Source organism: Mercenaria mercenaria, chromosome 18 (assembly GCF_021730395.1).
Source record: "Mercenaria mercenaria strain notata chromosome 18, MADL_Memer_1, whole genome shotgun sequence".
NCBI lineage: Eukaryota > Metazoa > Mollusca > Bivalvia > Venerida > Veneridae > Mercenaria > Mercenaria mercenaria.
The window spans coordinates 50,638,118-50,662,091 of NC_069378.1; the positions used below are offsets into that span (position 1 = coordinate 50,638,118).

The 23,974-nt window shown below is 34.9% G+C and overlaps 2 protein-coding genes across 2 annotated transcripts; one reads left to right on the plus strand and one right to left on the minus strand.

The window, feature by feature from the left end:
- Positions 1 to 5,376: 5,376 nt before the first annotated feature.
- Positions 5,377 to 22,468, minus strand: LOC123537807 (adhesion G protein-coupled receptor B3-like). The gene is made up of 10 exons (XM_053529618.1): positions 22,019 to 22,468; positions 20,374 to 20,418; positions 19,302 to 19,381; positions 18,249 to 18,305; positions 17,772 to 17,925; positions 17,041 to 17,163; positions 11,965 to 12,135; positions 9,659 to 9,829; positions 6,440 to 6,607; positions 5,377 to 5,828 (listed from the first exon to the last, which is right to left on the minus strand). The coding sequence occupies exons 1-10, from the start codon at positions 22,029 to 22,031 to the stop codon at positions 5,431 to 5,433; spliced, it is 1,380 nt and encodes a 459-aa protein (XP_053385593.1). The 5' UTR covers positions 22,032 to 22,468; the 3' UTR covers positions 5,377 to 5,430.
- On the plus strand, positions 13,723 to 15,791 carry LOC128550470 (tigger transposable element-derived protein 6-like). The gene is made up of 2 exons (XM_053529619.1): positions 13,723 to 13,856; positions 14,245 to 15,791. Exons 1-2 carry the CDS (start codon positions 13,799 to 13,801, stop codon positions 15,270 to 15,272), a joined length of 1,086 nt encoding a protein of 361 aa, XP_053385594.1. The 5' UTR covers positions 13,723 to 13,798; the 3' UTR covers positions 15,273 to 15,791.
- Positions 22,469 to 23,974: the final 1,506 nt, after the last annotated feature.

The window sequence follows — 23,974 nt, forward strand, 5'->3', positions numbered from 1 at the left end:
TGGCTCTTTGGTTTGATGTATAATATGTAACGTATATAGATAACGTATTCATATTCTTAGATATTATTTTTATTTGACAATTGATTAAGTATTATACACATTTTCGACTTGTTCCGCATTTCACTTTAATATCAATTAAAACTCTTTTAGTAAACTTCGCGTCTGTAAATGCAGCTGTTAATTATCTATTTTACTACAACAACAACAATTAGTACGGAAATCCACGAAAGCGTCCGATAGCAGTGGTATCGGATTATTGGTTTTATTGACTTTTATGATAGGTAAAGCTGTCCCGCTTTATCGGTTTAGCGATGTTACTAAAAGTTGGTAATGGTATATTCTTAAAAATGACCATGTTTCGCAATATGCTGCAAATTTTAAACAACTTTTCCGGTGCCGTTTTTTTGTAAATTTTGTATAATTTATGGTATTTCCTCAAGCTAAAGTAGAGACAAATTTCACTGTGATGGCCACTATCTAAAACGTTTGCAGAAAATTCATTACAGCATTAATTTTGATAAAAGAAACATCAAACTATTGCTAAACAATTATAAAACACAAAATAAAACTGTAAATATCATTTTTTTTCTAGGGTGTCTGAAGTAAACAGATTTAAATGAGACAGAATTCTAACTCCAACATCTAACAAAAACAGTAAAAACAATTCATCAGTATTAACACAAAGTCTTGATTTGCTTCAATGTAATTGCTGTAGTATGAATCTTAGAACAATGAATAGTAGTCTTTGAAGAAGTGAGTTTTCAACTGCTTTTTGAAGATTTTAACTGATTCACTTTGTCTGAGATTTAATGGCAGTTCGTTCCAAAGTTTTGGCCCAACCGTACTGAAGCTTCTGTCACTGAATGTTTTTTTCTTGTTATAAGGGACAACGTAGCATCCTACTGATGATTCTGACGAACATAGTGTACGTTTTGAAATTTTACTAGACAAAAGTTCTATTAGATATTGAGGAGCATTACCAACAAAGCAGTTGTACATATAAGTAAGGATCTTAAAATTGATTCTTGCCTTCACAGGTAGCCAGTGCAAGTCATATAATGCCTGTTTTGAACTATCACGCATCTTATGGTTGAGAACAAGTTTGGCGCACATATTCTGAATACGTTGTAATTTACCTACTTCACAATTAGCAACACCATAAAGAATAACATTACAGTAATCCAAGTGAGAAATTACTAATGACAAAACCAATATTTCAGTGGCTTCTTTGGTTAAGTAATTAAGGATACTTTTGATCTTGAAATAATTCAACATTGCAGTTTTACATTTCCTTTTTATATGCTCCTTGAAATTATGTGTGTCATCTAGAAAAGCGCCTAAGTATCTAATACAACTCTGCACTTTGATTTTATCACTGCATATTTCAATGTCTGTGGTGGAACACTTATTCAACTGTTGGCGACTACCAAACATTATAAATTCTGTTTTAGATGTGTTCATTTTTAGTTTGTTACTGTTCATCCAATCATTAATAACAGTAGTACAATTTTGAAGGTCTTGAATTGCAGTCTTTTCTGCGATGATTGTTGGCTGAAAACGAACGTTCGCAGTCTGGTCATCTGCAAATCCAAACACGGAAATAGATGGGGGTACAATGTCAAAGAGCGTCCCGGCATAGGTCAAATAGAGCCAGGGGCCCAAACATCTTCCTTGCGGAACACTACATGTTAGATCACGCTGAGATGATGATGTTTTATCAACCCTCACACTACAGCTACGAGGTCGTAGGTACGAATCCACCCATTCCAATGCTGAACCAAAAACACCATATTGATTTTTCAGTACGTCGACTAGGATGTCATGATCAACGGTATCAAATGCCGCACTAAGGTCTATAGCTATTAAAGCTGTTACCTCCTGATGTTCCATCCCATCGAGCAAATCGTTCACAAGTCGGAGCAAAGCAGACTCACACGAGTGAAACTGCCTATAAGCAGACTGGTTCTTTGGGAGGAGGTTATGCTTATTGACATGATGATTTAGTCTATAAAGTGCTGCTTTTTCAATTAATTTTGATAAGAATGACAAGTTGCTGACAGGACGATAATTGGCAAATTTCAGTTCAAGGCCAGACTTTTTCAAAAGTGGTCTGACAGTCGCCTGTTTCCATTTTATCGGAAACACTCCTTGTGTCAAGGAAAGATTCACAAGCCTAGTGATTGAAGGCAACAGCTCATTATGGAATGACTTTAAAACATTCGTAGGGAGAATGTCAAGTTCTGATGATTTTGTTTGTAATTGATTAATAAGTTTTCTAACTTCCTCATTTGTGAGTTCTTCAAAGTTTTCAAAAGTCGGCACATTTTTTCACAACCGGACTGAAGTTTTCAAAATCTTTCAAAGACTCTCGTATTTTCTCTATTTTATCCATAAAATAATCAGCAAACTTATCAGCTAAGTTACTACCGTCCTCCACATTTGGCATGGGGTTCTCAGACTTGCTTCCAGTTAAGTCTTTTACAAAGCGGTAGAGTTTCTTTGAGTCTCCCTTGGAGTTAGAAACCAATACATATAGGATTTGATTTTGCTAACCATAATAACGATATCATACTGCACTTTTGTGACATATACAGTTATGCATTCAAACCCCCTGTAAATTAAAAGATGTAGAGTAAAGGGATGCAGCCGATAGTTATTCGTAGTAAGTTACTGCGCCATAGGTATATATTCAAAAGATGTTTAACTATTTGTACTGGACACGAGTACTTATAAGTTTGTGATCAGGTCCACGGCTGCCTCAACTGCCTCAAAGGTGGTGATAGAGTAGGTCATATTTTCCGGTTTGTAACGATAATGACGTCAGAGATAGTAAATTATGCCGCATTGAACTACATTGTACAGAGGATAGATACGAATAGTTGTGATTCCTGATTAAATTATGCGCGGTAACACAGAGAAGGTAATTTTGATGAACCCTCTTACAAAAAAAAAGAAAGAAAATGTTGCAGACTCGGTATGATTGAGCCTGTTCCTGGACGGTAGTGGAAATGCTTGCTAACGTCTACACCCTCTAGCCCTGGTTTGAGCAGAGCTCAACATATGCACATGTTAAAAGTACAATATATATTCGCCGTCATAAAAAAGTACCCACTCTGAAAATTCTTTTATTTTGTCATAGGCAATCGAGCTTGAAATTTAAAGGAAATAAACTACTTTTATGGTCAATACTGGATGATATTAAGGTTAAATATACGGAATATAACGGCCGCTTAGCTTGCTCGTGGTGCACTTGCAAAATGGGCCTTTTAACGAATAACTGTAACACAAGAGTTCATTAAAGGTTTTTTTTGTGTGCTATCTATCAGTGTTAGGATATTACAGAAAAACGCCATAGCTTTTGTTTATTACTGCACTGAATTGGCACGTTTGAATGACATTCAACGTAACCAAGCCGTTGGCGTGATCGAGTGTAGTATGTCATATCGGCAGCTGGCATGTCGAATGAATTGCACACATCATACAATAAGAAAACTTGTCGAACGGCACAATGCAACCGGCTCTGTAAGTGACAGTGAACGTTCTAGACGTCAGGTCTACAGGACCGGCATATTATGCTTTCGCAATTGCGTAACAGGTTGCTCGACAGACTGTAAGTGTCCTGAAACAACATGTCAGTGAGTCAACTATACGTCGCAGCTTCCATGAATCTGGGTTACGTAGCTATGACGCATACTAAGGCAATATGTAAACAGCAGAACGTCGGAGAAATAGCGTCGAGACGGCGAGCGTTACACCAGCTGTTGTGTTTGCCAGACACCACGGAGGTGAGAAGTGAGTGTTATGATACTGGGCGATACCTCATGGAACTATAGGACACCACTCATCGTCGTCGACTGTGCACACTTTGTGCACATTTCAATACAGTGAGAACTTTAATTGAATCAATTTTTTTTTATTTTGGTGCCAAACCATATTCTAGGATGTTTGATCTATTTCAAGAACGAAATTTATATATATTCTAGCATAAAACTGTTGCTCTTGTCACTTTTCGGGGGTGTTTTAACAGGAGTAAAAACGTTTGTTTTCGTGATATATTTTGTTAACTTCAGAAGTACTACAGGGACCTCCATGACCGAGTGGTTAAGGTCAATGACTTTGAATTAATTGCTCCTCACTTATGTGGGTTCGAAACCTCGCTTGGGATACGAATTATTCATGTGAGGAAGCCATACAGCTGGCTTACAGAAGGTCCGTGGTTCTACCCAGCTGTCTGCTCATGTTTGAAACAATGCCTGGAAGGTCACATGGAGTCTTCTAACAAAACCCGGAAATGTCGCCGTATGGGCTATATTTTTTTTGTTGGAGAAGGTATTCAGATCATCAGAGGTATCTACATATAATATATCTGCCACCGATCGACAGCAAACGACGATAACAAGAGTGATTATAATCAACACGGCTCGAAGGTGATAAAACTTGGTTTGGAGATCAGTCGCAATACTTGACTGGTCAATTCTGATCTAATCTGTTTAAAAAATAACTAATGGCAGAGTTGTTTTCTGAGACTAGTAGCCGATCTTAATTGTTTTAACCCCAGACACAAGACTTCCTATACTTAAATGAAAATTGACACTTCTGTTTTTTTCATATAAAACATTTATTTTCAAAAACAACATGTTTGCACACGTTAATAATTAGGATGACTATTTTCTTTTTTTAATTTGGAAGAAACCAGAGTGAAATACAGCTTCCACTTTTTCACAATATAGTATTCATTATTTGAAATGATATGTGTTAAAGATTTTTTTTTAATTTCCCGCCTCTAATATCTATTACAACATATCTTCTTGTATAAATTACCGGTCCATAGTGAGTGTTCTTGACCGGTTCATAATTGAATACTAATCTATGCTGGACTAAAGTGAAAACTTAAAGCAAAAATATGAAAAATTATGACTCCTTACATTAATGGCCAGTTCAGTTAGTGTATATTATGATCTAAAATAGCCCATTACATTTTCAAGTGTATAGCATGTTTACATTCTCCATTTTCCATGTATGTGCCTTATAATTTTTCTTTTTAAATTGTGGTTCCACCTTTCAGTTCCATAAGTTATTAAACATGTATTTGGGGTGCTAGAGGGCATGAGAGGTGTTGCATGTTTCATTATCTTTTATCTACAGTCTATTATATTGTCTGTTTTACCACAAAATTGCATTTAGTGACCTAGACATTGTTTCTTGAAAGTACGAGCACATAACCTTGAAAAGCCCGTTCCTTGTTATTCTTACGATTTTATATTTAAAACAAGCATTAAATATTCATAATGATCAGTACACTGACAATTCTTGTGATACCTTTGAATGTGTGATAAATATTTCATTTTCTAAAAAACGCAAAATAATGATAATACATAAAAGCAACATAATTTATCAATGTGGAAAGACAACTGTTTATGCCAAAAAAAATCAGTTATCTGGTGTCACTAAAAATCCTGTAAATGAGGATTTGTTGTGTGTTTGAACAGTATTGACACCAATGCATACAATATTAACAACGTCATTTTTGTTTAGATGGAATATGCCTGATACACTCATAGAATATGCATCCTTGTTATCATGCACATAAGGCTCTTCGAAAGCAGCTATCTCTTCAACTGAATTTCGAAAAATATGAACTGAAACGGAATGTGTTAATGAACCATAAGTTTTTGAAACCTGCGCAGCAAAGTAATAAACTCCAGGCACTTTACAGGTGAAACGTCCCGTTGACTTGTCATAGCCATTGCCGTAGTTCTCAATAACGTGAGGAAATACAAATGGCGAAGTTCCTGTTGTGCCCCAAGCCGTGAAGGCAATCTTGTGGTCTGAAAATATTAATAACATTATAACGACTGCATGTAATTGAAATTTAATGAATATTTTACTTTTAACTGTATCTTACTTTAAATTTCTTACACTAATCATTCGTTACAAGTACGAATTAAGCGTTTCGTACCGAGAGGACAACATCATTTTACTTACATGTTTTGTTGTTTCTTAATTATTTCTAAATTATTGTATATATTTGCATGTTATTAGATACATATTTGTATGATGTTCTTTTGGTATCGTATATTTAAATCTATTTTATAACAGAATTCCATTCAAGACGGTGATAGGGGACGCGATGGGTGTGACTCATTTTATTACCTCTAATGAACTAACTCGATCAAACCGAGTCTGCTATCATTTTGCTTTGTTGCTGTTCATGTTTCCAAACGATCTTTTGAAATATTTTATCATTCTTTTCCGAAGGTTGTATTATAAAACTTTCTTGCAGAAAAAATAGCGTTACAGTGTATATTTACGGTAGCGATGATTTTATACTGTTATTATATGACTATCACAGTCCTGAAATTAACGCCTATATATGATCGCAATGTGCAATACAAACTATTTGACATAATCAAATGCAAGAATATCAAGATATTCTTACCAGGACATGTTTGCTTGTTACAAATGCTAACTTGTATCGGAGTACCATCGCAATATTTTCCAAGTAATGATGGTTTCGGATGGGTACAAGTTCGAGTCTGTGATCGAATCCCTCCGCCACAAGTTACACTGCAAGAACCCCAACTGCTCCAGCTACCCCAGGCACCATCTACAAAACATCAACCAAAATGTGTAAGATATGATAGTTTCTCACTATTATGAAGATTGCACGATTTTAATCAAATATGTGCAATTTAGTCATACTATAACAAGTGAATACGTTGTTTCTCAATCTTTTCAAAAACGTTTAATGAGAGATGCAGTAATATTTTAGTATACCGATGATAAATGTTTTCTAAGTCTTTAAAATGAAACATATAGAATAGAAGAAGTAAAAAAAAAACAGGTCGTACAGCACACCTAACCCAAGAAGTCGTATTTATTAGTTTATACTAATTCATTTTAGCTCCGCTTCCTGGAAAAGTCATATGAGAAGTCATGGTCGTGACCCCAGTGGGGCTTGAACCAACGACTCCCGGGTTGAGCGGCCGACACCTTAATTATTTGACCACTCTCAGTTGCATTTATTAAACAGTGAAACCTAAAACGGGAATCATTGGATTATTTATTGTATCATACATATCAATTGATATACAATTTTTAAGAAAAAAGTCAGTTTCGAATGTTTTACAAATTGATGTATATATATTTTTTAAAAATAACTGATGTACAATTTTCAAATATTTTCAAAACTGCTGTCCAATTTTCGTAGTTAAAATTAATATTCTAATGTTTTACTTTTCGTAAATAAACAGAAAAGAAAAATAAACAGAATATCACAGTGAGTTCTAGTCTGTACCGATTTTAGAAGATTCCAACCAATGTCATAATTATCCTGGGAACCCAGTCTGACAAATTCTAACTTTTATCTATAATATCAGAAACTGGATGAATGCCAATAAACCCCAATAAGCCCACATTTATCAGGGTCATAAATGCATAACGTATTATCTATTTCGACAAAACATGTATTATCAACAAATTTCCAGGCTAGTGTAATATATTTAAAAGTGGAATTGCGTTAGGTATGCACTAAAATGTCTGAAACTGATGAAAATATTAACTTGGTAAGAATTCATTTCAATTTTGATCTTATAGACTCAATAATCACTTGGGGGAATGGATAGACTTTCATACACTTATTCACTGTGATGCACTTGCAATGTACAAGTTTGATAACTCTATCTTGATTTTTTTTACAAAGATATCCCCTTTTTCGACTAGGCAAGTTTTGCGCGTAAGCTAGTATCTCAGTAACAACTAATGCGAATGCGTCAACATTTCATACACTTGTCCACTGTGATGAGTTGATATACATTTACAGTATCAATAATTTATTTCTGTTGATTTTTTTACAAAATTATTTCCCTTTTTCGACTTTTATATTCATTCATTTAACTTTCATAAGTCACAATGCAGTTAAATAGTCGAGCGTTACAGTCCTGCTTACCCTGATGCACATCTGGATTCCTGTCTCTTTAAATTAGAATATAACTAGATGGGCCATTAGTGTCCCGTTAAAACTGACTAGGTCGTTGGTGTTCATTTAAACAGAATGCGTCATTTGTGTTCCTTCAAAATTGAATGAGTCTTTAGTGAAAATAAAACACTGTGACAGAAAACATTTAAAAGACATTTTATCGATCTCTCAATATGTGAAATACGTTTCAAGGAAATAACTTTTTTCCTAAAATACTAATCTTTTTCACTATTTGTTACATTTAATTTCCTCCATTGATCATTCTTTCCGTGCAGGTTAATAGAAGACGCCATGGTATTTTATATCGTCCATGAAATAAAACTATATGTCTCCCAGATTGATTTCATTTTAATCCATTTCTCAGGAAAACGAGCTAAACAGCATACAACAAAATGCAATAATATAATAATTATCATGTGTCTGTTCGTGCTTATAAACAGAATGCCTAATACTCGACAGGTGTAAAACAAACTATTATGAAAATTCGCCGCATTGTACTGAAATGTCACAAGAAAACATTGCCGATTACAGATGTTTGGGCATTGAAATGAAGTAAACGCATGCATTACAGATAGAAATAAGTTTATTGTAGGTACATGTAACCCATACTTTAAAAATGGGCATAGCCTTTACGCTTCAACTGAACAATTGATTTTAGTATGTTTATTTAAGCAAGATAGACTATTGTACCCAGTGACGTAATCAGTTAAAACATTTGTCAATAGCAGAAACAAGAAAAGGGTTTCAAAGACAACGGACATTTGACCTTGACAGTGAAGATTGGAATAAAATCTCTATTCTCTTAAAACATTTATGTTTCATAAAATACCTATTATGTTAATTATAATTTATTTATCTATTTTGTTGAATTGAACGTCGCAACGACACAATAGGTCATATTGCGAATTTCCAGCTTTGATGCCCCTCCGTGAATTATTTCATCGTTGGCGGGCTCCTGCGCAGAACCACAGACCTTCCGTAGGCCAGCTGAAGAATTCAACGCCCCGAGTGAGGGTAATTATAAATCAACCTATTGTTTAATAATAATGGCAATATCCATGACAGTCAATGAACAATCCTATCCTTGATCTATGAGGACAAACACCCGGCAAAACACCTTTCAAATGTTTATGCACAGCACATCACTACTTTCAAATAGTACGTATATATGACGTTTGGTTTGACTTACTGATTAATGTAATGACGTCTCTTCAGTTTGTAAATTCTCCACATAAAATACTAATAAATAACATTTATTTGTGTTTCTCCAAGTCAATAGTTGTAAATATAATTGATAAACTAAGCAAAGCGACCTTTATGTATTAATTTCCTAAAATAATCGAATACCCAATTAAAACGAATTTATATTCGCCAGATATTAGGGGTGCTTGACGCGCTTGGTCTGCCCCTGTAAAGTCAGAGTAAGGGTAACAAACAGTCTGACGATATAGTGCAATATTTTAGACACTTTTGACCCCTTCTGGCCTTGAATTTTACAGTTTCTGTGCAATGCACTCCGCAATTTTGTGATAACTACCTGTAGCAAGATAAAATCAAATCTAAATTACAGAAATCTCAAAATTATCATCTGCACAAGAAGGGGTTCGGGTACAAGCAGACATTGAATAGTGATAATTATATGAATCCTCAAAGACTGGTAACACTCAAAGTAACACCTACCAGAACAAGCACCAGAGAAACATATCCTGTCATCTCTTGCCTCACCGAAACAATGATCTCCTCCAATATCTGGATAGGGGTTCGAGCACGGCCTGTCACGACGCTGCATGCCAACGTCGCAAGAAGTCGAGCAGGAACCCCATTGTGACCAGGTGCTCCAACCTCCGTGAACTGAAAATACAATTTTCTTTTACATTTCAAGTGTAACAGCGGGCAGAACGTTTGACAGTTTTCATACTATAACATTTTAGTGGGCAAAAATCCGACTTAAGTGCATTTTTGTTATGGAAAATATGCAAATTTAAAGGTGCAAAATAAAGACAAATGAATAAACATAAATATTGAAAAAAGACTACACATTTTGAAATATACTACTAAAATAGAGAAAAGTGGAAACTTCACAGGTCGCTCAACACGACAAAAACGAAAATGTTGCAGGCTCGGTTTGATTGAGCCTGTTCATGGACGGTAGTGGAAATGCATGCTACCGTCCACGCCCTCTAGCCCCGGGTTGAGCAGAACTCAACATTTACACATGCTAAAAGTAGAAAAAAAGATTTTGAGACATCCGCAGATGTATTCAAACGGCGGTGAACATGGAACCTTCAATGATACACGTGTTGAGGCGTGTAATTCCATGAAGAGCGGCGTTTGGTCACTAGATAAAATAATGGGTTTGCCACAAACGAGAAAACAAAGGGCAGAACTAAACAAACTGGAATTTAGGAAGGGGATCTGAGGTTATGGAGCCTGCGTATCACAGGAACTGTCAAAAGACAAAATTAAAAAGCAGACACCATATCCAAGGGGTGATTATTCAATACCTAAGGCTATGAAAGCGGGAGTATTGGAACCACCCAGGCCGAAATGGTCATGTTGAGAAACTAAACAGTACCAATAACACGACATAAAAGTCGTGCTGAACGATCTGAGAAGATCGAAATATAACAGCCCTGATTGAATATACGGGGAGACTTTATACGGCCGCCACACGGCACAAAAAACGCTGCTGTGATAATAAAATAGAGAAAAGTGGAAACTTCACAGGTCGCACAGCACGACAAAAACGAAAATGTTGTAGGCTCGGTTTGATTGAGCCTGTTCATGGACGGTAGTGGAAATGCATGCTACCGTCCACGCCCTCTCGCCCCGGGGTGAGCAGAACTCAACATTTACACATGCTAAAAGTACAAAAAGCAATTTAGAGACAAACATTACGATAGCCGGGCAATATTCCCTTGAAATCAACACACGCACAGAGAAACGAATGATTGCTTTTGTAACTTCTTAGACTGACATGGGTGGCCATTTTGTCCTACTTTCGTGTTTATCGCTTTTCCGTTATCGGTCGGAAATTCTTCTGGATCACGTGATTTTAAAATTAATTCAAACGAATATCCGTTTAACGACGCGCGACAAAATAACTGTATTTCCATGATGGTAATTATACAAGATTTGCATGAAAAAAATGAGATGTACAAAATTTTAGTTTCAAACTGACAGTGACATATTTTAGGCCAAGACGATATGTTTAATGTCTAAAATTTTATTGAAATAATGTAGACATCTGTACATAAATCAGTGTATTTAGTAAAGTTCAATCACATTTTGTTTCTACACTGTAAGATAGTTATTCATTTATATTCTTAAAGTTATGCTGAACAGAGATTAACCGAAAAAGTTTGCAGACGAAGTTGTGAAAACACTTTTATTCGGTAAGGGCCTAAATTGTCCTCCCGAAAACTTGTAGTATAGCTGTATATTACCTGTATTATAAGAATGATTTTCATGAAGTTTTTGTGAGTTACAAAATGATTAATTCCCTAAGCTAAGTTTGTAAAAATCACGTTATCGTTTGGGCATATAATATAGTTTGCATCTATTTATAAGTTATAGCCTCGTTTCAGAGGATTCTTCTGAAAAAATATGAAGATGTGTGACGGGTTCGTAAGCAGTCGGAAAACATACTTTCGGTTTGAAATAGGCAAAAAATTGTTCATTTGTTGGTTATTCTTGAACATATTAATGACTATTTGGTCAGATCCGACGTGGGTCATATTTTCAGTACATAGGAAGTCTCAGCTACAAACTCTGGTTTTCATATAATACTCGTTCGGATGTTAGTAGTGGACCTTTAAGCAATTACTCGGGCGACGTTTCTTATTTCTATGACTTCGCTGATCATGCCTTGGATAAAACACATAGGTGATGTAAGCTGTTTCTATGTACAAGAACTAGCAATTATAGGAACTAAGCATGGCCGAAATCAAGAGATATGTAGGTAAATAATTTCATGATAGATTTACCTGGACAGGGGTCTCTTTGACATATCTTGGTTTCAGTTGCATTTCCGGAACAATCACGACCGCCATTCGCAGGTGCAGGATTTGTACAAGAGCGAGACCGGGTTTGGACACCACTACCACAAGTGACACCACAATTTGACCACGCGGTCCACTGAGTCCAATTACCATTCACTGAAATTGAATTGTTATTGTAGTAATTATATTACTGTGTATTCGAGTGCATTTAATAAGCACTTTTCTCCATTGATCTGAATTGAAAAAGTAACATTTGTCCTAATACTTTCAACATGGAAACAATTATTTATAACTATTTTGAAGCGGATGTACTATATGCTTCATTTCTTTAGGTTTTGAAACGTATTATACTAGAATAGGGCCAACACGTTAATGTTAAAACATCTGCAGATTCCGAACAAGTATGCGTACACCAAGCATTAAGTATTAAAATGCTTTACTTAATAAGAAACTATTGGTAGGGTGACTACGACAAAGAAAGTCCTCTATTTCTTGGGGTACCCGGACCCAATTTTTAACAAGGCATGTTATATAACGCAATGGTCGTCAAAGTTTGTAGATTCTGCATAAATTGCCACAAATGGTGGCGAGCTGAGAAATCAAAGATGGCGTCCAAGATTGCGGCCATTAAATGAAAAAGGAGATGTTTCGTGTGCATTGTTTTGTAGAATGATTGCAACACATATATACGTTTAAGCGCAGACATCTTAACGATCTTTCCACTTCAGCAATTAGAATATGTGTTGTCCTCTAACCAGGAAATATTTAGGAATACCTTCAGCCAGAAAAGCATTTAACTTAAGGTAAAACATAACATTATTGGTACAGTCAATATTGTGGATGCGACCACGTGTCCTCAGCGACCATTTGTCTTAAACGACCACTTTGAATTCCCCCCGAACAATTTTACTATTAAAATATTTGTGCTAAACGACTTTTGTCTAACGCGACCAGCGACCGCTGATTTTCGGCAAAATTGACTGATCTTTTTTTGTTAAGCGACCGCTAAAATTTAACTATGTCCATATTAAATCATCTTTACATCAAACACTGCCGCCGATTAATTATGAGAACGTGTTGACACTTAATTCTCGATTGCAAAAGGTGAGAAATGTAAGTAACATCTGATGGGATCCCGCAATCACTGCATAATTATTAGCGAGAGACCGATATGACCAATCAAATTCGTCGTTGTTTTTAAGATCCGCCCATTTTTTCTAAAAATATTTGACCTTGATAAATATGGAAACTCGCATATCGTGTTATACATGTTTTTGTACTCAATATTGAAAGCTATCCTATGTGTAATTGATTGATCTTGAATATGTCTAAACGGAAAGTGTTAACGTTGGATGATAGAGCTCGTGTGTTGGAATTAAGTAAGAACAAAAGTGCTCGTAAAATAGCTGAAGAAATGGGCGTAGGAAAAACCCAGATCCAAAATATTCTGAAACGGAAAGCGGAAGTGTTAGAGGATATTGAAAACAATGTTTCAGGTGACCGTAAACGTGCGAGGAGAGTAACTGTTCACGAGGATGTTAACAATTTGGTATATGAGTGGTTTAAGGACGTGACTGCTAGGAGATTGCCCGTGTCTGGGCCTATCTTGTGCACTCAAGCTCTTAAGTTCGCGAGTGATCTTGGGGACATTAACTTTAAGGCATCGACGGGATGGCTTGCTTCGTTCTTGAAACGTAATAACATTGTGTTAGGGACAATGTCTGGGGAGAGGGAGAATGTCAATAAAGACACGGTAACTGACTGGAAATCAAAACTCCCAACAGTGTGTGATGGATATGATCCGAAGGACATATTCAATATGGATGAGACTGGTTTGTTCTTCCGAGACACAACAAGGAAATCGTATCATTTCAAAGGTAAGAAAAAAAAACAATAGTTTAGGAAATACAAATGTTTTATCTGCAAATTTATGCATTTATCGAAATAATATCATTTAAAATAATATCTTGACATAGATACGAAAATGTACGAGGTCACTGCTTCTCTGACGTACCTTGTGGGCGAATAAACGTAAATATTCATTTTATTGAGCATGTCAATAGAATGTTGTAAACATTCTTTCTACTGTATTTTCTGATAAAAAAAATGTTCAGTCTGGTAAATATTTAGGCCTTGCCTGTCCAAATGTCATGCCAGTCTCACCTACACTTGAGATGTCTAGTTGCCATTAATATTTTTAACCTCATTCATATTTTTAATCTCACAATTCTTCTTGTAGACTAAAGCTATTTTTTCATTTTATAGATTCAGAACTGGTTGGTGGAAAACGCTCTAAGGAACGCATTACTGTTTCGCTGTGTGCTTCTATGACCGGGGAGAAGCTCAAACCACTAGTGATTGGTAAAGCTGCACGTCCGAGATGCTTCAGCAAAATAGATCCGGAAAAACTACCTGTGACCTACAGAAACAACAAAAAAGCGTGGATGACCGGTGAACTCATGACAGAATGGCTAAGGACGGTTGACAAACAAATGAAGAAACAACGCAGGAACATCTTGTCATTCTTGGACAACGCGCCTGCACATCCGGACTTGAAACTTAACAATGTTAAACTTGTCTTCTTGCCACCTAATACAACTGCTCTTTCGCAGCCAATGGACCAGGGTATCATTCAGGCTCTTAAGTTGAAGTTCAGGAATCGTCAGCTCTCGTACATTGTGTCACAAATGGAACGTACGGATACAGTTGGTTCACAAGTGTTAAAGGAAATTTCCATTCTAGATGCTATTTACTGGATTAACGGTTCGTGGAAGGAGGTGACTCCAACCACAATTCAGAAGTGTTTCGCAAAGTGTGGATTTGATCAGATAAGTGAAAGTGATCTTGTTGTTAATGAATGTGATAGTGATGATGATAGTGATGATGATGATGATGAAGTGCCCTTAGCTGTCTTAAGAATGTCTCATGAGTTGTTCGGGTGTGAATACCACGAATTGGTAGATTTAGATAAATCTGTTCCGACGTGCGACGAGAATAATTCCATTGTTGACTGGGATAAGAATGCAGGTGATATCTTAATTGAACTGCAGTCAAGCAAAGATGTTTGTGATAATGATGAGTGTGATGATGGTGTTGACTCAGACAGACCTGAAACTGTGATCACAATGTCTGAGGCTAGTGATATGCTTGATAAACTGAAAATGTTTGCTCTCAGTAAAGGACAGGATAAGTGGCTTGATAACATTATGGATTTGCAAGACATGTTTGTAAGTTGCCGTGCAGAGACTCAATGTAAGCAGACTAGAATTCATGAGTTTTTTGAAAGAAAATAAAAACTTGGAACTGACATAACTTACAGGCAATTGCAAGTTTGAAATTCAACTTCATATGACATGAAAACTGTTGTGTAATGTAATGAAATCATTTTAGATAGAAAATGGTGAAATTCAGTTGATTTTATCACACACTTTATTACACTTCAAAGTTTTATTGATGTATGTAATTATGTAATGTAATGAAATCATTTTAGATAGAAAATGGTGAAATTCAGTTGATTTTATCACACACTTTATTACACTTCAAAGTTTTATTGATGTATGTAATTATGTCATGCATATGTTAATATTTCTTTTGAAACACTTGCATAAAATGAAGAAAATTTTAAACTATTAAACTGATATTAATAACATGTTTTTTATCTGCATCCTTACCCAATGTGTCTCTTACATACACCACGTGAAAACCGAGTGACAACTTAAGTCCAATATATTATGCCCAATTTCCGTACTTTGTCTTAAGAGACCGTTGTCTTAAGAGACCACTTTTTGCCTGTCCCTTGGGTGGTCTCTTAACACAAGATTGACTGTATTTTCTCTGCAATAAATTAGTATAGGAAGATAGTTTATAGTTCATAGTTGCACGATTCAAAATTAATAATAAATTCTTCAATACACACAGTAAAACAGTGTTTACGAGAAATGGATTACTGAAATAAATGACAGTGTCTTTATATTATGACATGTGCACATTTGCAGTTTTATCTATTGCCAGTTATAATAAAGCTACATGCGCGCATAGGGACGTTATATTATACGATGGTTCTACATTATGATATCATGAACTGTATGCGCTTATTATATTTTAAGATACCTTTGACAAAGTTGCAATGCGATAAACTACAGGAACGAATAATTATCTAAAATATCTGCCCGTGTAAGACGGGTGTTTTTTAACCTCTGTAAAACACAAATAATAAACCACGTCAGAGCGCGGATTTCCATTTCCTACTATCCCATGGATTGAGAAAACCCCGCCTAACACAGTTAGGCGTACAAGATCTTGATATGATTACATATGTGAATATCTAATTACTTCTCATCAACATATTTAATCAAACCGAGATATGTTTAAAAATAACATTTGCTTGGTATATTCTTAAAGTTGACCTTGTTTTGCGATGTGTTACAATTGTTTAAAATAACTTTTACCTTGCCGGTTTTTTTTAAACATTTTATACAATTTATGATATTTCCTCAAGCTCAAGTACAGATACATTTCAAAGCGATGGCCATTGTCAAAAATCATCTTTGATCAAGGCCTAGTCCTGCGACAATGTTTAAGATTTTGTCACTTCATTCAAAATTAAGCTTGGGGCAGAAGTAAAACCTCCATTACAATATGTAATCTAAAGAGTAAATGCAAAGAAGAGAACTTTCACCGTATGCAACTCAATATTTTTAAAGATGTCTTACTCTGTCCCTTCTGTTTCAGAGGTAAAGTCACTTTGAACAGCAAGAAAAATCGCTTATATATCAAATCAAAAATTTCCAATTTTGTACAGGTTTGACAATAAACCTTAATAACAGTAAAAACATACTAAAAAAGGAAAATAAGGCAATGAAATTGGTCTCTGTGGGTCTTGAACCTATGTCCCTTTTGAAAAAGTCCAAAGTAGGTTTATGGTAGGAATTGAATACTATTCAAAAGAAGATACACCATTAGGTATCTAATATCTTAAGTTTCTTGGATGCGCTCTATACTTTCAAATAATCAGTTCACATATTATTTGATAATGACACGTCTTGTCAACTGGAAACTTACCCAATGTACACAAGTCGCAAAATTTTGGACAAACAAGACTTGCTTGTTGTACGTCTTGACAAATATGAAATAGTGTGTTCATTTTTGCACAGTCAACCGTCTCGTCATTAACACACTGGGTCGCTAAAATATATTGGTTAAACTGCTAAGCTAGGATATAATATGTTTGCAAACAAAAATATATAATAAGAAAGTCTCAGAGATCAAAGAAGATTAGTACGAGTATTTGTTTATGATATCTAGCAACTTATTTGCATATTTTTAGCCTTGTGATTATGTAATGAAAAGCGAAAGATATGCATGTAATAACCAGCAATATATATCTTAATAACATACAATACGACGTCATATTGAAATAAATCTAGAAATATGTTTTGCAACTACAAATCCGCAAAAAAGAATGATATGGTATTTTTGGGGTCATACCAGCAGAGTTTATAGGTAATCTTTACGGAAGAATTTCGACATACAAAAGGAATTTTTGGGAAAAAAATTATATGAAGTATTTGGTATATTCTACAGATGAAAGCTTAGCTATCGTCAGTGCTTTTATGGGGTTATTTGCGTCTTTTTGGGGTCATGTTGAAAATTGGCACTATAAAATATTTTTTATATTCTTCTAAAAAGATGCATCTCTCTTCAACAAAGATGTAATTCAGATCACCTTTGTCCATAGATGAAATGTTTGTTATAATGGTCACAATCAGACAAGTATTAATGATTTGTTTTACGTTTAGGATGTTTGCATAGGTCTGAATTGCATCTGTTTGTAGAGCAACATTCCAAACATGTTGATGACTGCCTCTCCACAAAATCATGTCCAAATTCATGTTGTGCTTTAATACCTCGACCTACAATTCCTGGTCCACCGACCCCACCACAATGCTAGACAAAATTTGTCATACATATTAATCTCTTTTGTCGTATATGAAAGATACATTTATATGTAAAAAGTTTATCATTTTTCTTTCAGTACTAAAGTTGTTTTATGTGCATGACAATAAAACTATTTTACTTATTCATTGCGCATATAACATTTTTATAACAAGACCAGTCAGAAACAATTCATTCTGTTCTTTAATACAGTCGTGTTATTTTAATATAGTAAGAACTGCAGTTCTATAAATCGTTTTGATAATTTTGCATTGACGTATCTAATTATGATTGCACTATATCATTTGTATATAAATTTGAGATTGTTTAATTACCTGATTGTCAGCACAACCCAAACTGTATATTCCAGCTTGCTCATTCAGGAAACACACCTGTTTAGAAAAAGGTCTTGTTTACATTATACAATAAATTTCCGAATCTGTTCACTCCTGGGCAGTGAAAGAAATCGTGTGATATTATTGATGGTTAGTAAAATAGAAAAAGTGGAAACTTCACAGGTCGTTCAACACAACAAAAACGAAAATGTTGCAGGCTCGGTTTGATTGAGCCTGTTCATGGACGGTAGTGGAAATGCATGCTACCGTCCACGCCCTCTAGCCCCGGGCTGAGCAGAAATCAACATTTACACATGCTAAAAGTACAAAAAACAAATTAGAGACATCCGCAGATGAGTTCATTCGGCGGTGCACATGGAACTAGTGTGTAATTTCAATAAAGCGGGGTATGGTCCCCAGTTAAAATAATGGGTTTGCCCTAAACGAGAAAACAATGAGCAGAACTAAACAAACTGGAATTTAGAAAGGGGATCTGAAGTTATGGAGCCTGCATATCACAGGAACTGCCAAAAGACAAAATTAAAAAGCAAGGTGATTAAACAATACCCAAAGCTATGAAAGCGGGAGTATTGGAACCACCCAGGCCGAAATGTTTATGCTGAGAAACTAAACAGTACCAGTAACACGACATAAAAGTCGTGCTGAACGATCTGAGAAGATCGAAATATAACAGCCCTGATTGAATGTACGGGGAGACTTTTTACGGATACTTATGAAAGTCATGCTACATAACTTTCCTATTTAAAACTAATGTTATGATCTAATAAAGTTCAGAAATATATTGAGATGATGTAATGTCAAAGATATGAAATATGAGCATATAGCTTGACTTTAAAACTAAATTCAAACAAAATTCAAACAAAATTCAGACAAATTAAAAATATTCTGAATGTTCTGATTTTCACAGACAAATAAGATATAAGTTTCTAACTCCGTATACGTAGTACATCGGAAAACAATTGAATCGCAGAATGAATAACATGTAACCTTTTCACTGTATGTATCAATAACAAATCTAGTGAAGTTACCTACCTGCTTGTCTGGACACGAAATTGTTGTATTACAAGTATAAGGATCATCTATTTGTTGACAGGAAAGACAATCCAAGGAATCTAAAGTCAAAAAGAAAAAAAAATACTACGAAAATGATTTAGAATACTTGCATATATGCATAAAATGTATATGAATCCAACAACATGAAATTATAATTATTAGATCTGGAAATAAAGTAGGATTACATTCGTGAAGTATCTGAAATGGAATACAATATAAAAAGTAAGAAAGCTATTGATTTCAGCCACAATAACTATGACACGAAGGCAATGTTGGTACTCGAACTAGTACTTGCATTTATCTAAACAAATGTCTTAAGATTTTACTGTTATAGTGTAGAGTACTACTTAAGCCTCGGGGCGTTGAATTCTACATGTAAGTAAGCCATTTAACTTGCTAACGGAGGGACTGTGGTTCTACCGGGATGAAATGATACACCTTGGATTATCCTCTACTATCAAAGCTGAAAAGTTACCATATGGCATATACTTATGCCAGTTTAATGTTATACCAAACAAAAAAATTAGAGCGATGTTATGGAGTGTGAGAGGCATTGCAATGCCACTTAATTCATATTACCCGTCTGAAAGAAATCGAGTCGGATATTTTTTGACGCCGTTTTATGCTTCTAAACCAAAGGATCGTGTTATAAAATAATTTTACTATATAAACATCAGTTTATATGACTCTAAAGATCGATTTAGTTTTGTTATTTCTGGCTGTTTGTTATTATGACGTCCATTCAATGCGTGTTTATTACCTTGATTTATTTTTTTAAACAAAAAATAGTGATGCCAGTTAAGAACCGCTTCCATCATATTCTACGCTAAAACAATGTCGGACATCTTCTAGAGGAAGTGCACGGTGATTTTACCTTTAGTTTGAACACCTATTGATTAAAAAAAAAGTATTCTTTTCCTTCTACTTAAAAAAGCTCAGTGTAACAATAATAATGTGATTATTTTTCATTAATATGATGTAATACCTGGCCTTCTATATAGAATATGACCATAAATTGAAAATAATATATATCTGTTGTTGTTGTACTTACAGACCACCTTGCTCCACTGTACAAAGATCAGAATGAAAGCATAATCTGTAAGACAAAAGATAAAATATACAATAAATCTGTTCATAACTAGTTTTCTACGTGGTTTACCTAAGCAATCATTCTTTCTGTATAATCGGCCGAGTTCTTTGAATATCGCTTTTCCTGTTGGACATTTGTCCTTGTTTTTTTACACGTAACACATATGCTTGCCATATTGACAGGCTGGTACATCATTAGTTATTTAGTTAGTAATCCCTAACATTAAGAAATATGTTATGCAAAATACAAAGATCTCAAAGAAAACTCGTTACATTTAAAGGGAAAGATAGAACTGCTAGAATTTCTTAAATTTATTTCATCTAATTAACGGTCATTTCGTTTCCATGGCAACAAAAGACAAAAGGGTGGGTTAATTAAATTTCTAAATACATATTTGAACTGTATTTACTTACGTCTGTAAAACAATTTCTCTACTTTTCCAGCTTTAATGAACATGATGAAAGGAAATACCATGTTTTACATCTAACACATATGAAATCAGTTTATTTAAAAGGTCATTTGCTAAATAAAGAATTCAGCGTAAATGACGTCATAAACACACTAAAATTGCTGCCTCCATGATCAGCCTTTTTTTAAAGTGCTAACTGCCATATCTTTTTCAGTAGTGGTCCATATTAAAATAAAATCTTTCAGCGTTATGAAAGGCTTGAGGATGGCTTTCACATAAAATGAACTTATTGCCAACCATTCCTGGCCCTTTGGTAATTTCGTCTTAAAAGTTGTTGTCTAATACGGGATATTCACAGAGTTACAGATATTAGAAATTACCCACCTCAGAAACAAAAATTATGACATGAATACTACTTTTATCACACATTTCTTTCTTTCGTTTGCAGATGCACGTATCCTAGAAAAGTGAACTTTTACCTTTAATTAAACGTTCAAAATACCCTGGTGAGTTACGAACAGTTAGAAGTTCTAATAGTCCTGCTTCTGGACAATGCAAATTGAAAATAAATTATTCATTTATTAGATGACTGTTCAAGGGATTTTAGCCAATACATTGCATTAATTGAAAAACGTTATTTGTATATATATTCAGGTTTTGTTGTATTCAAGCTAAAAATTAAACGCTCCAGTTACATGTCTCAGTAATGTTGAAAAATATATTTCTCCAAAGAAATTACAGATTTTCGATTAAGGTTAACGTAAGATGTAATATTATCTTACATGCGTGTGAATTTAAGAACTAATATACATTTTCATTTTGTATATAGGTTTAATAAACAGGAAACATGTTAAATAATTCATGTTATGATATTTCATTTCTGGTATGTTTTGTTGACTTTGCTGAATTTGGAAAAACGTTTTTATTTTGTTTCTGTCATTGCGGGAAGCTACCAGGCGCTTTCATGATATCAGCGTTAAAAGGTATGTACTACATGACGATTTTCAGTATGGAAATAATTGTAGACAAGTCCAAAAGGAAATGTGACATATAATAATGAAGCTTTCAATACAGCGTTCCACATGCAAATAGGGGAAACAGCTGAATGATCCCGCTCTAACTATTTGTCTTAAAGAAGAAGCTAATTTTGACACAAAGAATGTAGGTTAAATGATCTTGATACAAAAAGGTACTTACAGATACAATCCATTGTCGTTAGCTTTACAACTTCATTACATCAATCTGCCAGTACTGTGTCATCTGGTTATCTCTGTCGCGGTCTCTAAAATGACTTATACATCTCTCTATTTATACTGGTTCCTTCATTGCAAGCCAGGCTATAATAAACTCTTATCTCTCCTGACTAGGAGACATTTCAGTGTCCTCAAAGACATGCACAATACCAAAACCATATTAACATTTGATCATAACTGTTACAGTGATCCTACATTTTATGTGAAGTAAACATCTGCACCAATCCCTTTGTTAAATTAAGACAGTGTCCTTAAATTAACACTACTTGATAGCACGGCGTACTTGTACTTTACACTCTCAACTTGTTTCAGTTTAGAAAACGATAGTCTTTTAAATTTCAAATTGTTTTGAATTCTCATTCATCAATATGCAAAAACATTTATGTGTTAACAGTTTCTGCGTTTTAGGACAATTACCCTTATTCTGTCAAACGATTTTCCGAGATGTCTCTTTCAACTTGTTAATATGTCGATTATAAAAAATAAAAGGTAAAAATAGCCTCCCTCGAAGCATTGAGCAGCCAGGGCAACACAGGTCAAAATGGACAAACCACAAATAGAAACTGTACTTGAAAGATATAGTCAACGGCCTCAAATACGTTTGACTTCATGAAAGATTAATAATATCTGTCGGGTTGAAATATCCGTCCCAATGGCACCTGCGCATTGGGCGGTAACGAGGCTAGCCGATTTACCGCCCATGCGCAGGTGGCCGAGGGACGAATATTTCTATCTGATTCGTAAACACCTGATTGATATTTTTTCTTGCATATCGCATACATATAAGCTTTTTTTTTCTGACAGACATTTTTGCATTCCGTATTTTACAAAAATAAATAAATAGATAAAGCAAACAGAAATGCACTCTCGTGTAGTACAGTTCGTACACAAATCTATCAAGGTATCTGAGTTTTTTTCGTATGTTACATATCCAATGCATGAATAGCTAGTTGTCCTTAACAGCACGAGAGTATGCGGCATTGGGTGCCAAATGGGGTTTCCCGGCATGCTAATCATACACTTACTCTTCAAAGTAGCTAGACAAGACAAGGGAATAAGATTCCCATTGAGATAAGCTACAGACGTTATATCGTAAGACAAAAAAATGCGGTCTAATTGAGGCATTGATATACCAATGTACTTTTCAGATGTCAGAGCACCAAGAGCTTTATTTATAAGTACACGTCCGTTTTTGTCTTACACTCATGTAGCCACCACACCATCAAACAGGAAAGCGCAGTGACTGGATTGTAGAAGGGCCAATCATCAAACCTGCACTGTGCTTTACGAAATGCATTGTACACTATTAAAATAAAATTTCTAACATACTTTACAAATACTTGATTAAAATAAGTTTTATTTTCCAAAGTTTATTTACTATTTCCCCATAGTGTATAATTAAGATAAACTTTAAAACATATTTCTACGGTTGTTTTTTTTAACCCCAGACGATAAGTGGCAAATTTTGTGACCTTCTTCCATATTTTGCGATAGCAGTTGGTCAGTAATATTGACTTACATATGATCAAGCTTATACGTATATTATACATACAGGTATTTCAACCACACTATAATTTCAACAGCAAATGCTTAGTTCATCATTAAGTTAGGGTTTAGATGTATTTCAGTATCTTTGACAAACCGAATGAAGTCATTATGTTCAAAGTTCAAGCATGAACAGAATGATATCAAAGACAACGATGACACTCCGTGATGTCCTATTACCATATAAGTTGCAGGTCAGACATTTCAATTTGTTTCGTTTTATTTATAGTAAGGCGTGTTCTACAAAGATTACACTTGTTCTATGACATCATTATTTAGTCCCTGTATAAAGACCGAATTCAGTAGATAACCTCCTATGTATAGGTACGGGTCCGTCTCAAAATTTAACTACATA

Excerpts from the sequence above, each read along its gene's own strand:
- LOC128550470 (XM_053529619.1), top strand. The coding sequence starts at position 13,799 with ATGGATGAGACTGGTTTGTTCTTCCGAGACACAACAAGGAAATCGTAT. Across the intron at positions 13,857-14,244 it reads GAAATCGTATCATTTCAAAG|ATTCAGAACTGGTTGGTGGA; the intron begins GTAAGAAAAAAA and ends TTCATTTTATAG.
- LOC123537807 (XM_053529618.1), bottom strand. Across the intron at positions 6,608-9,658 it reads TTTCTCTGGTGCTTGTTCTG|ATGGTGCCTGGGGTAGCTGG; the intron begins GTAGGTGTTACT and ends GATGTTTTGTAG. Across the intron at positions 5,829-6,439 it reads TAACAAGCAAACATGTCCTG|ACCACAAGATTGCCTTCACG; the intron begins GTAAGAATATCT and ends TAATATTTTCAG.